This window comes from Acomys russatus, chromosome 29 (assembly GCF_903995435.1).
Source record: "Acomys russatus chromosome 29, mAcoRus1.1, whole genome shotgun sequence".
NCBI lineage: Eukaryota > Metazoa > Chordata > Mammalia > Rodentia > Muridae > Acomys > Acomys russatus.
The window spans coordinates 36,212,922-36,233,015 of NC_067165.1; the positions used below are offsets into that span (position 1 = coordinate 36,212,922).

The 20,094-nt window shown below is 48.6% G+C and overlaps 2 protein-coding genes across 2 annotated transcripts in view; one reads left to right on the forward strand and one right to left on the reverse strand.

The window, feature by feature from the left end:
• Positions 1-383: 383 nt before the first annotated feature.
• Positions 384-14,796, forward strand: Agmat (agmatinase). The gene is made up of 7 exons (XM_051171959.1): positions 384-698; positions 3,395-3,597; positions 8,654-8,702; positions 9,646-9,841; positions 11,642-11,821; positions 13,805-13,889; positions 14,543-14,796. Exons 1-7 carry the CDS (start codon positions 424-426, stop codon positions 14,614-14,616), a joined length of 1,062 nt encoding a protein of 353 aa, XP_051027916.1. The 5' UTR covers positions 384-423; the 3' UTR covers positions 14,617-14,796.
• A 4,255-nt stretch (positions 14,797-19,051) lies between these two features.
• The window catches only part of Dnajc16 (DnaJ heat shock protein family (Hsp40) member C16), a 30,451-nt gene continuing 29,408 nt past the window's right edge, over positions 19,052-20,094 (reverse strand). The window contains 1 exon segment of the mRNA XM_051171272.1: positions 19,052-19,714. Coding sequence (XP_051027229.1) covers positions 19,339-19,714 — 376 coding nt within the window. The 3' untranslated portion in view covers positions 19,052-19,338.

The window sequence follows — 20,094 nt, forward strand, 5'->3', positions numbered from 1 at the left end:
CAGTGGAATCTGGAGTTAAAAGCAGTTGCAAGCCTCCTGGTTATGTGGGTGGCAAGAACCAAAACCCGGCCACACATGTTCCAGAGCAGCCTGGGCCACAGACTGAGACTATTAACAACAGCAAACAAAGCGAAACAAAACTACTCTAAATAGGCCAGGTGTTGGGGTGGGATGGGTGGGGGTGGGGTACTCCTTGCACTGACAAACCTGGAGTGGGGCAGGTGGGTGTGAATGGAGAGCCCTGGCCTGGCTTGTTAACCATCCAGGGGCTGAACTCCAGGGCGGGGGGTGGAGGGGGACAGGTGGAGAACTGCTTGGGCCCTGGGGCCCTCCCTGTCTCTTTGATCCCAGGGTGTCCCTGCCCTTTGAGCCCTGCAACTGGGGCCTGGCGCACTGGCCCGGTTGGCTTTCTCAATAGGCGGCATGCTGCGGCTACTGGCATCTAGCTGTGCCCGGGGCCCAGGGTCCGGGGTGGCCACGTGGCGTTCCTCTGTGGGGCTCTTCCGTCCTGAGTGCCTGGGGATCCGCCAGGCTTCAGATGCCCCATGTCACCAGTCCCCCAGCTCTGAGTCATTGGTACAGCCGGTGGGTGTCTGCTCCATGATGCAGCTGCCCTTGCAGTCCTCCCCCGAGGGACTGGACGCTGCCTTCATCGGTGTGCCTCTGGACACGGGGACTTCAAACCGGCCCGGGGCAAGGTAAGGCCAAAGCATCTGGGCTTGGGAACGTGTAGCTGGGCTGAGCTTAGCAGCCAGAAGCGCAGAAGGCACGTGGGCTTGCACCTTTTTATCCAGGTCATTTTGAGATCAGGGCAGGCCTTGGAGAAAGTGATTTCTCTCTTCCCTCAAGCAACGCCAAGGGCTTAACACAGGGTTCAAAGGCCAGCAGTGATATCTCAGGGTCATCAGTAGTTAGGAATGGCTTCAGTTTACTCTTGTAACCTCCGGACGCCTGGACAGCGCTCAGAAAGGTCAGCCTGTGCTCCAATAGCAAGCCAGGAGAGTTTCTAGAACCCCAGCCTTGCTGGGATGGTAGGTGTGCACACACTCCTAGTCCCATCCCAGGGACCACTGGTTTGAGAACAGAAATTGGTTGTCCCTTCCTGGTTCCTCTAGCTAGCAAAGTCAAAGAGACATAGGATCTATTTTCCTAATTAGTAAGCACCAGCAGTTTCTGCTTAAGCTCATTACATCTGACTGGGTTGGTCTGAATTTTAAAAGCTGTCTTTAAATGTCAAGGAACCCTGGTGGCGCATGCACACCTTTAATCTCAGCACTCAGGAGGCAGAGGCAGGTGGATTCCTTTGAGTTTAAGGCCAGCCTGGTCTACAATGCAAGTCTATGACAGCCAAGAAAAAAAAAAAGTTAAGGAACCCATGATGATTTTGCAAAAATGACCGTGTTTAATTCTTACAACCACACCATGAAATAAATATTTTATTTATTTTAAAGAGCTGGAAACAGAAACTCAGATTAAGGAATTATCTTGTCTTCTAATAAATTGGTGGGGAGTGGGCTCTTGAATCAGGGATAGAGGGGTATAGTGGAGCAATGAAAGTCCCATTCAGTGTGCGATGCTCCTGGTTAGATCTCCAGCAATGAACAGGCAACCAGGCAAAGAACAAAGTGGGGTGTGTATCACATGCTAGTACTTTTTTTTTTAAAAAGAGGGCATCAAATCACATTATAGATGGTTGTGAGCCACCATATGGTTGCTGGGAATTAACTCAGGACCTCTGAAAAACAGACAGTACTCTTAACCTCTGAGCCATCTCTCCAGCCCCGTGTTGGTCCTTTTTTTTTTTTTTTTTTTTTTTTTTTTTGGTTTTTTCGAGACAGTGTCTCTCTGTATAGCCTTGGCTGTCCCAGACTCGGTTTGTAGACCAGGCTGGCCTCGAACTCACAGCAATCCACCTGCCTCTGCCTCCCGAGTGCTGGGATTAAAGGCGTGTGCCACCACGCCCAGCTTCATGTTGGTACTTTTAAAACATTTTAAAAAATTATTTTTTGGTATTTTTTTTTTTTTTTTCAAGACAGGGTACCCCTCTGTGTACCCCTGGGTATCCTGGAACTCACTCTGTAGACCAGGCTGACTTCAAACTCACAGAGATCTGCCTGCCTCCGCTTCCTGAGTGCTGGGATTTTTTTTTTTTTTGTAAACCAGGCTGGCCTTGAACTCACAGCAAATTGTGAGTTCTGCCTCTGCTTCTTGAGTGCTGAGATTAAAGGCGTGTGCCACCATGCCCGGCTAATATATCTATTTTTATGTTATGTGCACACATGTTCTTGCTTGCATGTATGTTTGCACCCCACATCTCTGCCTGGTGCCGACTAGCCAGGAAGGGACTGTGTTACACTGTTGGATCCTCTGAGAACTGGAGTCAAGGGCGATTGTGAGCTGCTATGTGCGTGCTGGAAACCAAACCCAGATCTTCTGCAAGAGCAGCCAGTGCTCCTAACTGTTCAACCATCTCTCCAGGCCTTTAAAAAATGTTTGCCAGGCAGGGGCAGGCAGATCTCTGTGAGTTCTAGGCCAGCCTGGTCTACAAAGAGAGTCCAGAACAGCCAAGGCTACACAGAGAGACCCTGTCTCACGAAAAAAAAAATGTTTACTTCATATGTATGCTCATGTGCCTACATGCCACAGCCCACTGAGCTGTCTTTCTGTATAGCTGTCCATCTTGTTTGAGACGGACTCTCTCAGGGGACTCTCTCAGATCACTGGGTAGGCTACAGCGGTGCCACAGAGCCTTTACCGACCCTCTGGTCCTGATTCCCAGTGCTGGGATTCTGAATGGGTGCCACCATACCTGGCAGTTACCTATGGGCCTTACCTAGGGCTCAGACCTGGATCTTTGCCCCTCACATGGCAAGTGCTTAAACTGACTGCGCCTTCCTTGTACTAAAAACAATAATCAGCCTCAGATAGCGTGTTACAGCAGTGGACAACTAATAAACTGAATATGATCAGAAAGAGTTAGCCTGCTGTGATCGTGGCATATTGGTAATCCTAGCACTCAGGAAGCTGAGGCAGGAGGGTTGAGCTTTTGAGGTGATCTTGGGCTACACAGTGAGTTTGGGCCAGCTTGGCCTTTATCACCAGACCCGGTAAAACAAACAATTAAAAAAGGCCCAAATAGACATAGATGAGTGGTTCTCAGCCGGCCTTGTTTTATACCCAGTGGTGATATCTGTTAACAGCCGGACAGCCCTACTTTTTCTGGGTGCAGGTTTGGGGAATAGGTACTCCTGACTGCTGGTGGTTACAGACTGAAAAAGCAATCGGACAGCACAGTCTGTCCCAAAATGTTAAGAGTTGAGAGAAAAGTACCACTGCACTGAGAGCCTTCAGAGCTCTGTAGCGGCTGGACACAGAGCCGGTTCTTCCCCTCCAGATTTGGACCCCATCGCATCAGGGAGGAATCGGTGATGCTGGGAGCTGTCAATCCCAGCACAGGCGCCCTCCCCTTCCAGTGCCTCAGGCTTGCGGACCTAGGCAACGTCAACGTCAATCTTTACAACCTTCAGGACAGCTGCCGGCTAATTCGAGAGGCCTTTCAGAACATCGTGGCAGCTGGCTGCGTTCCTCTGACCCTGGGTAATGGCTGCCTCCGGAAGGGCAAGTGTAGCCTTTTCATGGTCGTGGGGGAGGGCGGTTATTCCATATAGGCCCATGAACAGCTATTTCTCCCGGGGAAGCTACTGTGAAGATGGACACAGAGGGAAAGAGAACTTCAGTTCACTCATTTTTATCTCAGGGGAGAGGAGACTTAATGTTTTGGTTTGCTGAGCAATGGAGGATACATTGTAAGACCCTGTCTCAGGAAAACAAAACAAAACAACAATAACACAGCAACAACAAGAAGACTGGTTAACTAGAGTAAAGGCCACTGAGGCATTTGCCTTGGGGCAGAAAAACAATCAACAGTTAAGATTGATAGGATAGGAGAGGCAGAGGCAGGCAGATCGCTGTGAGTTCGAGGCCAGCCTGGTCTACAAAGGGAGCCCAGGATAGCCAAGGCTTCACAGAGAAACCCTATCTTGAAAAACCAAAAATAATAAATAAATAAATAAATAAATGAATAAATAAATGAACTAGGATAAATAACCTAGTCCCTGCCTTTGCTTTAAGGCCCGGTTTGACAAGGAGAATTCATTACTGACTTTGCTGTTGTTCATCAAAAAATTTCTTTTCTTTTTTTTTTTTTTTTTGCATTGATTTTCAAAACTATTATCATTTTGCAGTAGTATCTATCTTAATTAAGTTGTAGGGTTTTTTTCCCCTTCTTTCAACTGTTCTCTTTGCATGTATGACACACCTCTGCCACTTCCCTCTCAACCCTCCAACTTATACCTGGCTCACACCTTCCTTACCTTCCTCCCTGCCCTCCACCCCAGACCTGTCACCCTCCTCCCTGCCCTCCACCCCAGACCTGTCACCCTCCTCCCTGCCCTCCACCCCAGACCTGTCACCCTCCTCCCTGCCCTCCACCCCAGACCTGTCACCCTCCTCCCTGCCCTCCACCCAGACCTGTCACCCTCCTCCCTGCCCTCCACCCCAGACCTGTCACCCTCCTCCCTGCCCTCCACCCCAGACCTGTCACCCTCCTCCCTGCCCTCCACCCCAGACCTGTCACCCTCCTCCCTGCCCTCCACCCCAGACCTGTCACCCTCCTCCCTGCCCTCCACCCCAGACTGTCACCCTCCTCCCTGCTCTCCACCTCAGACCTGAAGAAGGCTATCAACAGGGGCTTAGTTGTGGCTTCTCAATTTTACAAACAAAAATGTTTTTTGTTTGTTTGTTTGTTTGGTTGGTTTTTCGAGACAGGGTTTCTCTGTGTAGTCTTGGTGGTCCTGGACTCACTTGCAGACCAGGCTGGCCTCGAACTCACATCGATCCACCTACCTCTGCCTCCCAAGTGCTGGGATTAAAGGCGTGCACCACCACACCCTGCTCAACAAAATGTTTTTAGTGAATGTGAGAAGGGCAAGAGTGTCATTTGTTTGTTCCTTGATTTTCCCTTTTTATTTTCCTTTAATTTTTTTTTAATTTTTTGAGACAAGGTTTCTCTGTGTTAGCCTTGGCTGTCCTGGACTCACTTTGTAGACCAGGCTGGCCTCAAACTCACATCAATCGGCTTGCCTCTGCTTCCTGAGTGCTAGGATTAAAGGCCTGTGCCATTATGCCTGGCTTTTCTTACATTGATTTATTAGTGTGTGACCATGCACACATGTGTCACAGTATACATATAGAGGTCAGAATATAATTTTTGGGCATTGTTGTCTCCTTCTACCATGTGGGTCCTGGGGGTCAAACACAGGTCACTAGGCTTGGCAGCAAGCACCATTACCTGCTGAGCCATCTTTCCTGCCCTCCAGAGGGTATACTGAACTGGTCAGGATTTGTATCAGCCTACAGGGCAGTGGTTCACTTTTCCTCTCTACTTCTTTGATTCTCAACTGCAAACAGCATGAGAGGGACTTTATTATTATTGTTGTTGTTGTTATTATTAATTTTTTTTTTTTGTTTTTCGAGACAGGGTTTCTCTGTGTATATCCCTGGCTATCCTGGACCGGCTTTGTAGGCTAGGCTGGCCTTGAACTCACAGGGATCCACCTGCTTCTGCCTCCCAAGGGCTGGGATTAAAGGCGTGCGCCACCACACCCGGCTGTGAGGGTCTTTGTTATTATTATTCCTGTTAATTTTTGGTCAGTTTGGGTGGCCTAGCTACCAGTGTGGCAGCAGTAGGGAGGGAGGCTTCAAGGTGCCAGTTTTGACATCTTAACCCAGCTCTCACAAGCTGCCTCACAGGGGCTTGTGGCTGGGTGCTTGGCTCCTCTGTCAACAGGTAGAGTGACAATGCCTATCTCACTGCATTTTGTGTGGGGTGTGTAGTTAACAAGCACATCCTTCTGCTCGGAGATCTGAAGCTTCAATAAAACTCAGCTATGGTTACTATCAATAAGTATCAATGCTGGACTGGAGAGATGGCTCAGAGGTTAAGAACACCGGCTGGTCTTCCAAGGGCCCTGAGTTCAATTCCCAGCAACCACATGGTGCCTCACAACCATCTATAATGAGATCTGGTATCCTCTTCTGGCGTACAGGTGTACATTCAGGCAGAATACTATACAAATAAATAAAATTAAAAAAATATAAGTATCAATGCTAATCCTGATTGAGCAGCCTGTACGGTTCAATAGGGTAGTCTGTAATCCTACTTATTCCTGAGACTAAGGCAGGGAGACCACAAGTTCAAAGCCAGTCTGGACTGCAGAGTGAGGGTCCTGGGGCTAGCCTGGGCAACTTAGTGAGATGCTGTCACAAGAAGAAGAAGAAGAAGAAGAAGAAGAAGAAGAAGAAGAAGAAGAAGAAGAAGGCAGTACCATCAAAGAGCACCATGTCACCATACCTAGATATATACAAGCAACACTAGATGGATAAAACAATGACAAGACTTCTCTATGGTATGGCTAAGGGGAAGGTTTTTATTGTAGAGGAGAGAGAGGAGAGAGAGGGGGGTGGGGTGGGGTGGGGAGAACAAACAGCCAGAGACATCTGGAAGAGTCTAGAGCAGAGATAAAAATAAGTCTGAGAAGCCTGAACATGGCCTGTAGAGAGAAGGGGAGGAGGATAGCTAAAGAACCAGCAGGGTTGTCAGGAGAGTGAGCAGCTGGGGGAGGGAAGCCCATGAGCTGGAGGATTCTAGGGGAGGGGAGCAGGTGATGGTATCACGAACCCTGAAAGGTGTTCCAGGCATCTGTGACAGGGAGGGAGGCTGGAGGCCAGCACGGGCTTTGGCATGCTAATAGGCACCACCCACGGCCACTTGTGCCTTCTGCCAGGCATAAGGGAAATGGCTCCTCTTGGTAGAGAGGAACCAGCTTTACAAGTTCCCGAGGGATGTTGGCTTTTGTCTAGTCACCAGAATTTGGGGAAATGGAGTTTCCTTTGCAGAGAGAAGCAAACAAACAAATGATGGGATTAGTGTGACAGTCCTCTTGCCTGGCATGCGTGGGTTAGCGTCTGAGATTAAAAAAAAACGAAGCAACAACAACAACAAAAAACCAGGTGTGGTGGCACACGCCTTTAATTGGAGCACCCAGGAGGCAGAGGCAGGTGGATCTCTGTGAGTTCAAGGCGAGCCTGGTCTACAAAGTGAGTCTAGGACAGCCAAGGCTAACACAGAGAGGCCCTGTCTCAAAAAACAAAACAAAACAACAACAACAAAAATAGGGTAGCTGTTAAACATACGTTAAAACTAACTGAAGTATGGGTCTGCGGAGATGGGTCAGTACTTAACAGCTCTGGCAGTTCTTGCAGACAATTCAGGTTCAAATCCCAGCTCACTGTCATTCATATCTCCAGTTCTAGAGGATCTGATGCCTTCTTCTGATCTCTGAGGGCCCAAGGCATGATCGAGGTGCAGAGGCATACATGCAGGCAAAACACTCAAACACATAAATTAAAAATAAATAAACTGGGCATGGTGGCTCAGGCCTTTAATCGCAGCACTCGGGAGGTAGAGACAGGCGGATCTCTGTGACTTTGAGGCCAGCCTGGTCTACAAAGAGAGTTCCAGGATAGCCAGGGCCATTACACAGATAAACCCTGTCTTGAAAAACAAAACAAAACAACCCCCCCTCAAATATCCCAAAATCACCTCCCCCCCAGGGTTTCTCTGTGTAGCCTTAGCTGTCCTAGAAGTCCCTCTGTAGACCAGGCTGGCCTGGAACTCACAGAGAAAAATAAATAAATCTTTTCCCCCCCAGGAATTATTTATTTGTGTATACAGTGCTCTGCCTGCATGTAACACCTGCAGATCAGAAGAGGGCACCAAATCTCATTATAGATGGTTGTGAACCTCCATGTGGTTGCTGGGAATTGAACTCAGGACCTCTGGAAGAGCATCCAGTGCTCTTAACCTCTGAGCCATCTCTCCAACCCCAAATGAATAAATCTTTTTTTTTTTTTGAGACCGAGAATAAATAAATCTTTACATAAGAATTAAAGTAAAATATTTGAGTCATAGAGATGACTCCGTGTGTAAAAGTGCTTGCCGGGCAAGCCTAATGACTTGAATTTGATCCCTAGAGCATACTGAAGGAGGATCGACCTCGGATTGCTCCACATAGGCCATTAGTCACACACATCACAGACACACAGAAATAAAAATTAAAACAAATGTAACGTAGGGTCTTCAGCTGTCGTTATCAGGCAATGCAGGGATAGGCTGTTCACACCCTCCCTCACAGGGAGATGTGTAGGACAGGGCTGTTTTGTAGAACAACTCATAAGCCTTGACTTATGTAATTCCCCCTCATGAGTCTCTGTGTGCAAGTGAGTACAGGTGCCGGTGAGGGCCAGAGGTGTTGGTTCAGCTGGAGTTGGAGTTCTCGATGGCTTGCAAGCTGCCTGACATGAGTGATGAGTGTTGAATAGTCTGTACTCAAGCCATCCCTCCAGCTCCAGCTTTTAAACAACAGGGTTGGGGGATGCGGCACTTTCCTTTTAAAATGCCGCCCATGGCCGTTTAGCTGTGGAAACAGCTCTGTAGTATATCCAAAAGGGTGTCAGCGTCAGGGAGCTTCAGGATTGTTGCACGGGACGGTCTTGCTCCTGTTTGTAGGCGTCTGCTTTTTTCTCTTTGCAGGTGGAGACCACACAATCACGTATCCCATACTGCAAGCGGTGGCAAAGGAGTAAGTCTCTCAAAGTCGCAACCTTCTGGAGCTAGGGTGCAGTTGCTCCTGGGCGACACTGAGTGATCTCTGTGGACTCAGGTTATGGAAGGGTTAGTGGGAATTCCCCCACTGAGTTGTTTCTATGGCTCAGACCTAAGGCGGGACTCCAGGTGTTTCTGTCAGTCATCAGCTTGGCGCCCTTTCCCGTGGCCTAGATCCGCTGTGGTGCACACACTCTGCATTTGCAGCCGGCCTCTGAATTGGGACATGAGTCCCGAGTGAGACACACAACCTCAGCACTTTATGTTTGCTTTTCTTTGCAAGCCAAATACAAATATTGACAAATACAGACTCCTTTCTTGCCTGAACAACAAAAACTAGATTTTTCAGTAGGTTCAAATCGTCTCGTATTCATCAGCTTCGTCTTTTAGTTGGGGGAAGGGGAGAGGGTGGAAATTGAGGATGGGAGTTTTGGTTTTGGGGGAAGACGTGTGGGGTAGCAGCATCCTGACTGAGGGGTGGGTGGGGTCCATCTTGTCTCAAGCTGCTGTGCTAGCCTCCCGCTACTGTGGGCTGTGTTGCCTGATGATGCTCAGCAAGGCTGAGGACGAGGAGAAGGGTCAGAACATCCTGTTGGTGCCTTAGCTGGAGAAAAGGCGCCTCTGATTGGTTCCGCCTTAGGGCGAAAAGGCGCCTCTGATTGGTTCAGCCTTAGGGCGAAAAGGCGCCTCTGATTGGTTCCTCCTTAGCGGGAGAAAAGGTGCCTCTTATTGGTTCCGCCTTTACTGAGTTCCAACCTGTGCCATTGTCCTTCTCTCTGCAATTCTGGGTGGCAGGCCAGTGGAGTCTGCTTCTTCCCCGTTTGTCCTAGGTGCTGAGTGAGGTGAACCCAGAAAACAGATGCAAGGCAGGCAGTTGGTGCCAGGACCCCTTGACCTCTGAGCTGCCGCTTTGTCTTCAGGCATGGCCCTGTGGGTCTAGTGCATGTGGGTGCCCACACCAACACAACTGACAAAACTCTGGACGAGAAGGTCTACCATCGGACATCTTTCCGCCGAAGCGTGGATGAGGGACTGCTGGACTGTAAGCGAGTAGTGCAGATTGGCATCCGCGGGTCTTCCAGGACCTTGGACCCCTACAGATACAGCAGGAGCCAGGTGATGCTCCTCCCTCTGCCCCAGAGTGTCTCCTCCATTGTCAAAGAGGGATTCAAAAGGGCCTTTCCTGAAGTTCAGAATGTGGGCTAAGCTAGATATGGCAGCGCAGGTCTGTGTTCCCAACCTTCAAAAATCCAACATCGCCGAGCGTGGTGGCACAAGCCTGTAATCCTGGCACAGAGGCAGAGGTAGGTGGATCTCTGTGAGTTTGAGGGCCAGCCTGGTCTGCAAAAAGAGTTCCAGGACAGCCAAGGCTACACAGAGAAACCCTGTCTTAGAAGAAGAAAAAGAAAAAGAAGAAGAAGAAGAAAAAAAAAAAAAAAAAAAAAGAATCCAACTTTATTCTCAGCTTCATAATGAATTCCTGGCAAGCCTAGGCTACATGAGACCTTGAGGGCAAAACCAAAATGGGCTGGCACGATGGTTCACAGAATAAAGGAGCTTGCTGCAAGTTTGATGACCTGAGTTCAAGCCCCAGCACTCATATGGTGGAAGGCGAGAAACAACTCTAAAAGTTTGTCCTCTGACCTCAGCCTGTGCTGCGCCTCGCCCCCCCACCTCTTTGTCTGTCTGTCTGTCTCTCTCTCTCTCTCTCACACACACACACATGTGCTACACACACACACACACACACACACACACACACACACACACACAAGCAAGCAGAGAAGAAAAGTTGATTTTTTTTTTGAATCAGGTGAGTCATGTGGGCAAGAGTAGTGAGACTTGGTTGTTGGGTTTTGCTTCTGTTTTGATACAAGATCTTATTCTATAGCCCAGGCTGGCCTACAGGTCATGGTGATCCTTCTGCCTCAGCCTCCTGAGTTGTTAGAATTACAGGTGTGAGCCATTGTGCCTGGGAGACATTAATGAGGCAGAAGCTGCCTGTTGCCTCCCAGGAGAATGAAGCAGAAAGCAAAGCCCTTGGAGGCTGCTGGCTTAGAAGACACAGGGGTGTGAACCCGAGTCTAGGCTAGACGCTTCTTCTTAATGTTTATTCTAACGTCCAGCAGAAGGCTCTGATCCGAACAGATCAGATGTGTGCAAGGCTTTCACACAGACACCCCAGATTCTTTTTTTGGGGACAGGCTTTCACGATGTACTCCTGGCTGTTCTGGAACTTGTCATGTAGACCGGGCTGGCCTCGAACTCACAGAGATCCACCTGCCTCTGCCTCCTGAGTGCTAGGACTAAAGGCGTGCGCCACCACGCCTGGCTTAATCATACTTTTTATTATTATTTTATTTACATTGGCATTCTGCCTCCATGGATGTCTGTTTGAGTGTCAGATCCCCTGGAAATGGAATTACAGACAATTGTGAGCTGCCATGTAGGTACTAGGATTTGAAGCTGGGTCCTTTGGAAGAGCAACCAGTGCTCTTAACCACTAAGCCATCTCTTCAGTCCCCACATTTATTTATTGTGTGTGTGTGTGTGTGCACGTGTGTGTGCCATAGCATGAGTGTGGAGGTCAGAGGACACTTGTGATCTGTTTCCTTCTGCTGTGTGGGGGCTTGAGACTGAACTCAGATCATTAGGTTTGACGGTAAGTACGTTTACCCTAACCGAGCTTTCTGAACTGTCCAGCTCCTTGATTTTAGAGTGTGTCAAGGCCAGTGTTCTGAACAGAAGCATCTAGAAGCTTCCTCGTGTTTGGTTTTAGCTAAGCTTTGACCTTGCTTCCTGGCTTTATCAGTAGTGTGGGGACAGTGGTCCCCCTCATGGAAGCTGGGGTCAGCTGTATGAAGCTACGCTTGAAGCCAGCCATGATCTCCAGCTCTCTGGCTTTCCCATGCTTAGGGCTTCCGTGTAGTCCTGGCTGAAGACTGTTGGATGAAGTCATTGGTCCCCCTGATGGCAGAGATCAGGCAGCAGATGGGGGGCAAGCCTCTTTATATCAGCTTTGGCATAGATGCCTTGGATCCTGCCTATGCCCCTGGAACAGGGACACCGGAAATTGCTGGACTCACCCCTAATCAGGTAAGTGGGCTTCCCCAGTGGACTCCTGGAGTTTGTATGCGTGTGTGTGTGTGTGTGTGTGTGTGTGTGTGTGTGTGTGTGTGTGTGTAAGAGAGAGAGAGGGAGAGGGGGAGGGAGAAGGAGAGGGAGAGAGCAAGCTGTGTGTACAAGTTCTTGTAGAGGCCAGAAAAAGCATCAGCTTTCCCCTGAACCATAGCACCATCCTGAGGGCCCTGAGAATCCTTTCTCCTCATCTTCTTTTCTGCTTCTTCCCTTTTCCTCTTCTTCTTGGCTCGTTTTTTCTTTCTTTTCTCTTTCTTTCTTTCTTTCTTTCTTTCTTTCTTTCTTTCTTTCTTTCTTTCTTTCTTTCTTTCTTTCTTTCTTTCTCTTTTTGAGACAGGGTTTCTCTGGTTAGCCCTGCCTGTCCTGGAACTTGCTCTGTATACCAGGCTGGCTTGGAACTCTGAAAGCTGCCTGCCTCTATCTCCCAAATGCTGGAATTAAAGGCATGTACCACCACTGCCTGCCTGGCGCTTATTGTTCTTTCTGCCTCTAGTTCACCTGTAGTCAATTTGTGGGGACCATTTTGTGTCCCCGCTTGAGAACACTGAACTTAGGCTGAGGGCATGGACAAAGTCCTGTGGGCCATTCCCAGCTCCACTTATGGTTAAAATTGTAAAGTACACACATGGAGACTGACTTCCTAGCCAGGTGGCTAGAGCACTCTGTGGCCAAACGTGATGAGCTGTGCTGAGCTCTACAAGAGCAGGGCCTTTGCCCATTTCTCACTATGGGTGGCAAGTCATCCAAGGTGTAAGTAAACCGATCCATCTTCTAATAAAGGAGGGTGATCATAAGTACGTCACCCCCAGACACTCCCTGTCTTTTTTTTTCACACTCATTATTTTATTTAGTTTTGAGAAACAGAATTTCAGTTGCACATTTAAAAAGAAAAATAAGTATTAATTGTGGATTCGAGAGACTAAACAGACCCATATTCTGAAACTATATAGCTAGTAAAACTAACCTTTTTCTGTCATATTTCAAATACTTCTTTTAACAATGGTGCTATATTTATCACATAAGATATAATATGCCAAAATCACCTGATGCTAAAGAAATCAAGTGGGAGGGAGGGAAGAATGGGAGGAAACAGGGGAAGGGCTAACAATCGAGATGTAATATGAATAAATTAATAAAATTAATTAAAAAAAAAAAGAAATAGGTCTCTTGACAGTGTTGATGACATTAGCCGTATAAATCACTTTATTTATGGCCCTACTATTGAAGTTACATTTAATTAATCTTTAATGGCAAGAACCTGGTAGAAATTTTATCTCTGAAATGCTTAATTTTCTTTTAAATACAGTTAATATCCTGTGAAGAAAAGCAGATATAAGAACTACATTAGAGAAGACAGAGCTGGCAGTAATGTGGAATTAATAGAATCAATTGCTGATAAAATAAACGAACTCTGAAATAAGAAATGTCTTCTTTTAAAAATCAACCTTGATTTCTTTGGCACTCCCTGTCTTATCACAAGCATTTCTGGAGCAATCCTAACCTAAGCCCAAGCTTTTCATTTGCAGGGTGGAAACTTCTTTGGAGGAGGCAACTGCCTTTGTACCTGCTGCCCCACCCACCTCGGGCCATATCCATTTACTTGGGCCTACCTTGTCTCTGTCCCCTAGCCTGTGCCTCTGCCTAGAATGGGTATAGGGTCATCTCTTCTGCCAGTCCCTTAAACTGTTTGCACCTCAGGAAGCCTCCCCTAGCAGTTTCCTATAGATTGCTGACTCCAGACTCTTGACACCTGGCATCTTCTGGCTTCTTGACTCATCATACTGTGAAGCCTGTAGGAGAGGGACTGTGTGTTGTGACTTGTGTCCCTGGGAGGCCCACCAGTGTGGCTGTAGCCAGCACGTGTCTAGGTCAAGGATGTGTATCTGTGCCTCTATTGTCATTGCTTGCCATTGGAAATGACTGTCAGTTTCCCTCGGACAGGCTCTGGAGATCATCCGGGGCTGTCAAGGCCTGAATGTGGTGGGCTGCGATCTTGTGGAAGTTTCCCCACCGTATGATCTCTCTGGTGAGTAAAGAGGAGGACTGACGCGCTAGCAGCAGTTAGCTTAAATTAGATTCATTTACTGAGTAAGGTCTCCATGTTCACCTCGGGGACCAGGTGGAGACTGTCCAGCACTGAAGAAAGAAACCTGTTACCACAGACCTGATAAACACGAGCTAATGAACCTGAACAAAACCCGTGGGAGGTGCCAGGTGTTTGTAGTGAAAACAGAGCGCCAACAGCCTGCCATTTAGTGATAGGGTGCCTCAGTGGCATGCTCCGTTGATATTTTACTGCAAAGTGAATTTGCAAAGCATATTTTATGCGAAGTAGGGCATTGCTACAGGTGACATCTGGGCAAAGCAGATTATCATTCTTGTAATTCTATGGAATAAGAAAATAAAAGCTTCCAGTGAGGTCTTTTGGCCCGGGGGAGGGGGCGGGGGGGTAGTGGTGCATGTACAGCACCTGCCGTCAGCAATGGTATGGGTGGTCCCTCAGAGCTCTCATACTGTCTCCAAAGGATGCCTGATGAAACTGAAGGTGTGGTCACAGGCAGATGGCACCCCTAGTTTAGAAGCCGGGGCTCTGGGAAGGCTGGAAGGCTGCAGCTCCTGGAGAGTGGGCTTCAGGGAGGTGTGCACCACCTCCACAGCATCTCTCTTTCTCCTTCCTAGGCAACACGGCTCTCCTAGCAGCCAACCTGCTGTTTGAGATGCTGTGTGCTCTCCCCAAAGTGACAGCTGTCTGAACCTGTGTTCCTGCAGACAGACCAGACTGTGTCATGGACAAAGCCTCAAGGACTTGTGAACAAGCAATGCAAGGACCAAAGAAAGCTCTCTGAGAAGTGTCACTGCTGGCTGCAAGGAAGGACAATCCAGACTGTTAACAGTGTGTGTCTTTTCCTAATATTAAAACATTTATTATATTTTGTGTGCCTGAGTGTATCACACGTGTGCAGGAGCCCGTGGAGGTCAGAAGGTGCCAGATGCCCTGGAGCTGGAGTTACAGACAGCTGTGAGCCAACAGTGGCTGCTGGGAACTAAAACTGAGTCCTCTGTAATAAACAGTAAGTGCTCTTAACTGCAGAGCCATCATCCTCCCACATCTTTCCTTCCTTCCTTCCTTCCTTCCTTTTCTTTTCTCCTTTTTTTTTTTTGGAGACAGGGCTTCTTTGTGCAGCTACAGCTGTCCTGAAACTCCTTCTGTAGATCAGGCTGGTCTTGAACTCAGGGATCTGCCCATTTCTATCGCCTAAGCGCTGGGATTAAAGACATGTGCCATCACTGCCTAGCCAAGGGTCACATCTTCTAAGGAGAAACAGTGACCTGAGAAATGCAGTGGCCCCAGGGCTGCTGTGGCACCCTGGCGCACACCCTTGGCCCAGCACTTGAAGCTAAAGCAGGATTGTGACCAGTCTGAGGCTAACTAGGGCTCCAATTGCAAGAGTACAAGGCTGTCTCAGAGAACCAAAGCCTGTCCCCAGCCTGTCCAGACTGCTTCAATTTTGTTCCCTTTGATGGAAGGAGGTGGAGAGCAGGGGGAGAAGACGAGATGGTGTCAGGGAAGACGAATGAAATGAGAAGGCCTGGGAACTAACTCTGCAAGCACTCCGTCTCTACAGTGTCTGTCTTCAGAGTGTGCCTCCTCAGAGGGGCTCAGGGCAGCATCTGGGTTTACGCTATCACGAACATAAACAAGACGGAAGCAAGCTGCATGCAGAGCCTAGTAAAGACATTTGCAGTGAAGCCTGGGAGCTGGGTCTGGTGCGCCCACCTGCTACCCCAGCACTTGAGAAGCTGAGGCAGGGGAATCCATGCGAGTTCAAGGCTAACTTGGTCTAAAGGCGAGACCCTATCACTGCCTTTCACCTCATCAAGACTAAAGCAGCTGATGGCAGCTGGGCTGGGAGAACTTCCTGACCTTCTCTGTACAACTCGGCTCTGCAGTATCTGCCCCTTAGGCTGACACCCACGCAATGGCCTCCATTCCCTAAGCCTGCTGTGACTGAAAGCATGACAGAGTGGCATACAATTCTGGCAGTGTCCACGAGGAAGTCATCTTGTAGTACCAGAGGTGCCCCGAGAGCCATCACACATTAAAATAGTTTATTTGTTTCCAGTGTGTAATATTCTTAAAACAAAATAACATTAGCTTTAGTGCCTGTTCACAATACAAAAACAAAAATCCAAAAACAAACAAAACTGGAAAGTAAAAACATAAAACACAAAAGACACATTTTGCTAAATAAGTTATTTGTTCTTAATAAAGTATCAAAAGTGCAAAATATTCACCTTCCTCTCAGATCTGTCTCCCAGGTGCAGTCATTTTTCCTAACAGGCAGATTCAGCACTGCAAGGCTGCCCCTTTTCAAGGGTGAGGAGGCCAGATTTGTGGAGAGGAACTGCATTCCACCTGCAGCCCTTAGTTATTCAACTATTTACCTGTTGATGGTATGATGCTAGGATTATAGAACACAGGGCCTCATGTGTGCTACACAAGTGGTGACACCCCAACCTGCTATCACTTGTCTTTTGTTTGGGTTTGAGCAAGGGCTCAGAGCCCAAGCTGGTTTCACCTGCTCAAGCTGAGGATGACCCTGAACTCTTGACCCTCCTGCCTCTGCTTCCTGAGTGCTGGGATTATAGGCATGAGCCACAACATCTGGCTCTACTTAATCTGCCCCCCATCACTGTGGGCGTCAAACTAAGGCGCTCACACATGCTAGGCAACCGCTTAACCACTGAGCCAGATGGGAGTGCTACGCTGAAAGAAAACAAAACCAGAAAGGGGGGCTAAGTGCTTGCTTCCAGTCCCTGGTCCAAGCAAAGGAGATGGGGGGCAGAGCTTTCTTTCTTTTTTTAAGCACAGGAAAACACACATTGATGGTGGCTGCAAATGAATCACACAAAAGGCTGTGAACAGGAGACTAACCTACTTAAAAACAAGCAAATTGGGTGCTGGCAGGTAACGGGGAAGCAGCCTCTGCCTGCAATGTCTCAGGCAGCCTACTGACTCTGGGTTAGACCCACTGCAGCTTGGTCCTGAGTGGCATGGTGAAGGGACCCCAGAATGAGCAGGCTACTTTCACCCCAGCTCCTGAAAGTGACTCACAGGCTGCCTTGAGCAGACACCTCTCTCCTCACACAGCAGTATATGAACTGAAATCGGGTCCTGTGAGATTACATTCATTTGGCATTTGGCTGAACATAAAAATAGCTCGTATTTGACACAAAAACAATTCATGGGAACAACATTCTGGAAGAAAGGCTTGTGTCTGTCAAAGGTAGTGCACCTGTAATCCCAGTACTTGGGAGGCTGAGGCAGGAGGGCCTTCAGATAGAGGCCAGTCTGGGCTACATAGTGAGACTCTGCCTCAAAGCAAGCAAGCAAACCAAAACTCCCCGGTGTCCTCAGTCGATCCCCCCAATCCCCCTCTTCAGCCCCCATCAGATCTGCAGGGATGATGGACTCAAATGCGCCAGGGACAGTGTCAATCCCATCACCACTTTCCTCTGCCACGGCCAACACAAGGGCCTTTTATCTTCTTGGTATAGTTTAGAGAAAAGGACAAACATCTGGGGAGTTTTTGGTTTTCAGAAATTACATGTCAGGGAATTTTATCAGTTCCAGAAATGTGAAGACAAAATCTGTCAATGAGTTAAAACATACCCACAAAGGAGCCCAGCCATAAAAATACAGAAAGAAAAAAAAATTTGTGTGTATAACCTGGGTACGGAACTCAGGCTTTGTACACGCTCGGCAAGTGTTCAGCCCTAGCTCACCCTCAGCTCCAGAAACACATTTTGAGGACTGGGCACTGAGGAGCCAAGACTGCCTTCACTCTTTCCAGCTGGGCAGCTGCACAAGCGTGAATGTCTAGAGGGTCAGATGGAAGAATGAAGCCTGGCAATGAATTCTTTATTATTATTTTTTAATAAAGCTAAAGACTCTTTTTGAAAACTACAGAGTTCCTGGGCTCAAATAATTTATCACTTACCACTGGAGCTCAGTGTTTAAAGTAGTCAGGATCCGAGGTGCTTGGTTCAAAGCAATTACAATTGAAGAATACTAACTGAGTGAATGTCCAGTCCCTGATTTGTGCCCTTCACTTGACAAAAGGGCACTTGCTTGACAGTAGAACACACCATGCGTGACAGTTGTCCAAACTCCCCTCATGGCTTGGCCCTAAAAACAAAGGGTCTGCCCTTGAGTGGGCGAGCATGATCCGGCCCTGAGCCTGAGGTGCATGGAGCCAGGCAAGCTGGAGCTGATGGGTTTCATCTGGCAGCAGGAAGCAGCAAAAAGGAAGGGAGGAAATGATTAAGCAGGCCAGAAGAAAGAAGCTACCTGCCTGCTGGGCAGGGATCCCGACAAGTCTCAGCTCACAGTCACAAGAGACGACATGAAGATTCAGCACTTTGGGGACAACAATGTTCAAAATGCAACTGTCAGAGAGGTCAGGTTCCTTGGTTTGAAGACACGCCTGGCATTTTACTGGAGAACAGTGAGGCAGAAAGAGCTCCTGCACCTGGCTTTTGGCAGACAGCGTAACTGCCACCATCTTAAATCTACTGGCTCTATAGCAGCTTATCTACGCTCAGAGAACAAGATCACAGGTTATGGCTCCTAGTATCAAACTCTAAGATCCAGGGGTAGAGCATCTGGAGGCAGGCCAGCAGCTCAGCCATGCCAGCGCTTCTGGCTAGGCACACTGCCCTGGCTGTGGTGCTGCTTAAGTGGAGTGTGGTGAGGGGACAGGGATGGGGACAAGGGATGCTCACGAAGGATCACAGGGCTGTGCAACTCCAGTCGGTGCTCAACCCTCCCTTCTCTTGGTGGGGAGGACCAAATGTAAATGCTGCATCCTCATCCCCCTGCTCACTCCTTTTCTTTCAAATCCATGGCTGGCCTACTACTGTGGGGGATACCCCCAAAATATATGTCTCTATGCTTGCTCCCAGAAGCATGGTCACATGTAAAATTGCTTAGAACTAGGCCTCTTTCGAAGATGCAAGACCTAGAAGCTGTGGTGGGCTGTCCCATTGAGAGCATGCGCCTTGGCAGGAGCTTGGCTGGGGCCAGGCCAGAGCCTGCTGCAGGGAGTTAGGGAGGGGCGAGTGACCCACTGCATGACAGGCTCATGAAGACCCTGAGGTTCATCCAGACACGGCTCAGCGCCTGGGTTTCTCCAACATAAGGACAGGGTGGTGTGAGCATGTTACAGGGACGGTAAAGAAGAGGGGATGAAGAAGGGGTCAGTGGTCTGTTTTAAATAGTGCGGCATTCGTACAGGGATGAGACAACCCAAAGGGAAGGGTTTTCATCTAGGGATCAAACCTGTGCTGTATTTTGCTCCTAGGTGACAAAGGAAAGGTCTTCTAGTCATTGCTCTGGAAGAGATATCTAAAATCTAGACTCTTCTGAAAATCCCTGTTCCTGGGGCACATTAAAAACCTGAAGAGTCCATGTCTCAGTCTAGCTCAGGCCACGATGGGATGTAAAACCTCTGCAAGGAACCTTCCAGCAGCCGCTCCATCCACAAGGACAACTTGCTCAGCTTACCCTTGAGGGGCTTGGGCCCGAGACCACAGGGAGGCTTCCCTCGGGAGGAGTCAAGGTCGCAGGAGGCCACGGTCTCCTCGTCCACAGTCTTTAGGGGCTTGAAAAGGCAGAAATACTTCTTGTGGCCATTGAGGGCCAGCACATAGCCAGTGTAGTCTCGCTCCATAAAGTGCTTGTCATACTGGTTTGGGATTGGGGCTGCATCCTGAGCAAACTCTAGCAAGTACTCCAGCCACTCACGGTGTTTGTCCAGACTCAGGAAGGAGAAGTGGAGGCTGCTGCTCCTGTGGGAAGAGTGGATGAAGGTTCAGAAGGTTCTGGGAGTTTAGGTGCAGGTCATGGAGGGGAGTGCTAGCACCCTAGGCAGGGCCAAACAGCCAGGAGACCTGCTTAGGAAGGATTTGTTTTTTGAGACAGGGTTTCTCTGTGTAGCCTTAGCTGTCCTGGACTCACTTTTTAGACCAGGCCAGCCTCAAACTCAGTGGTCCTCCTGCCTCTGCCTCCCTAGTGCTGAGATTAAAGGTGTGTGCCACCACACCCAGCTAGGAAAGGATTTCTGAGGAGCTGAGGTGGGTTGCTCATGCTCTTCTGTTCAGAACCAGTAGGACATGAAAGTAAGGGGAGAGTGCTGGGGAGGCAGGAGGATTGTTCTGAGTTTGAGAGC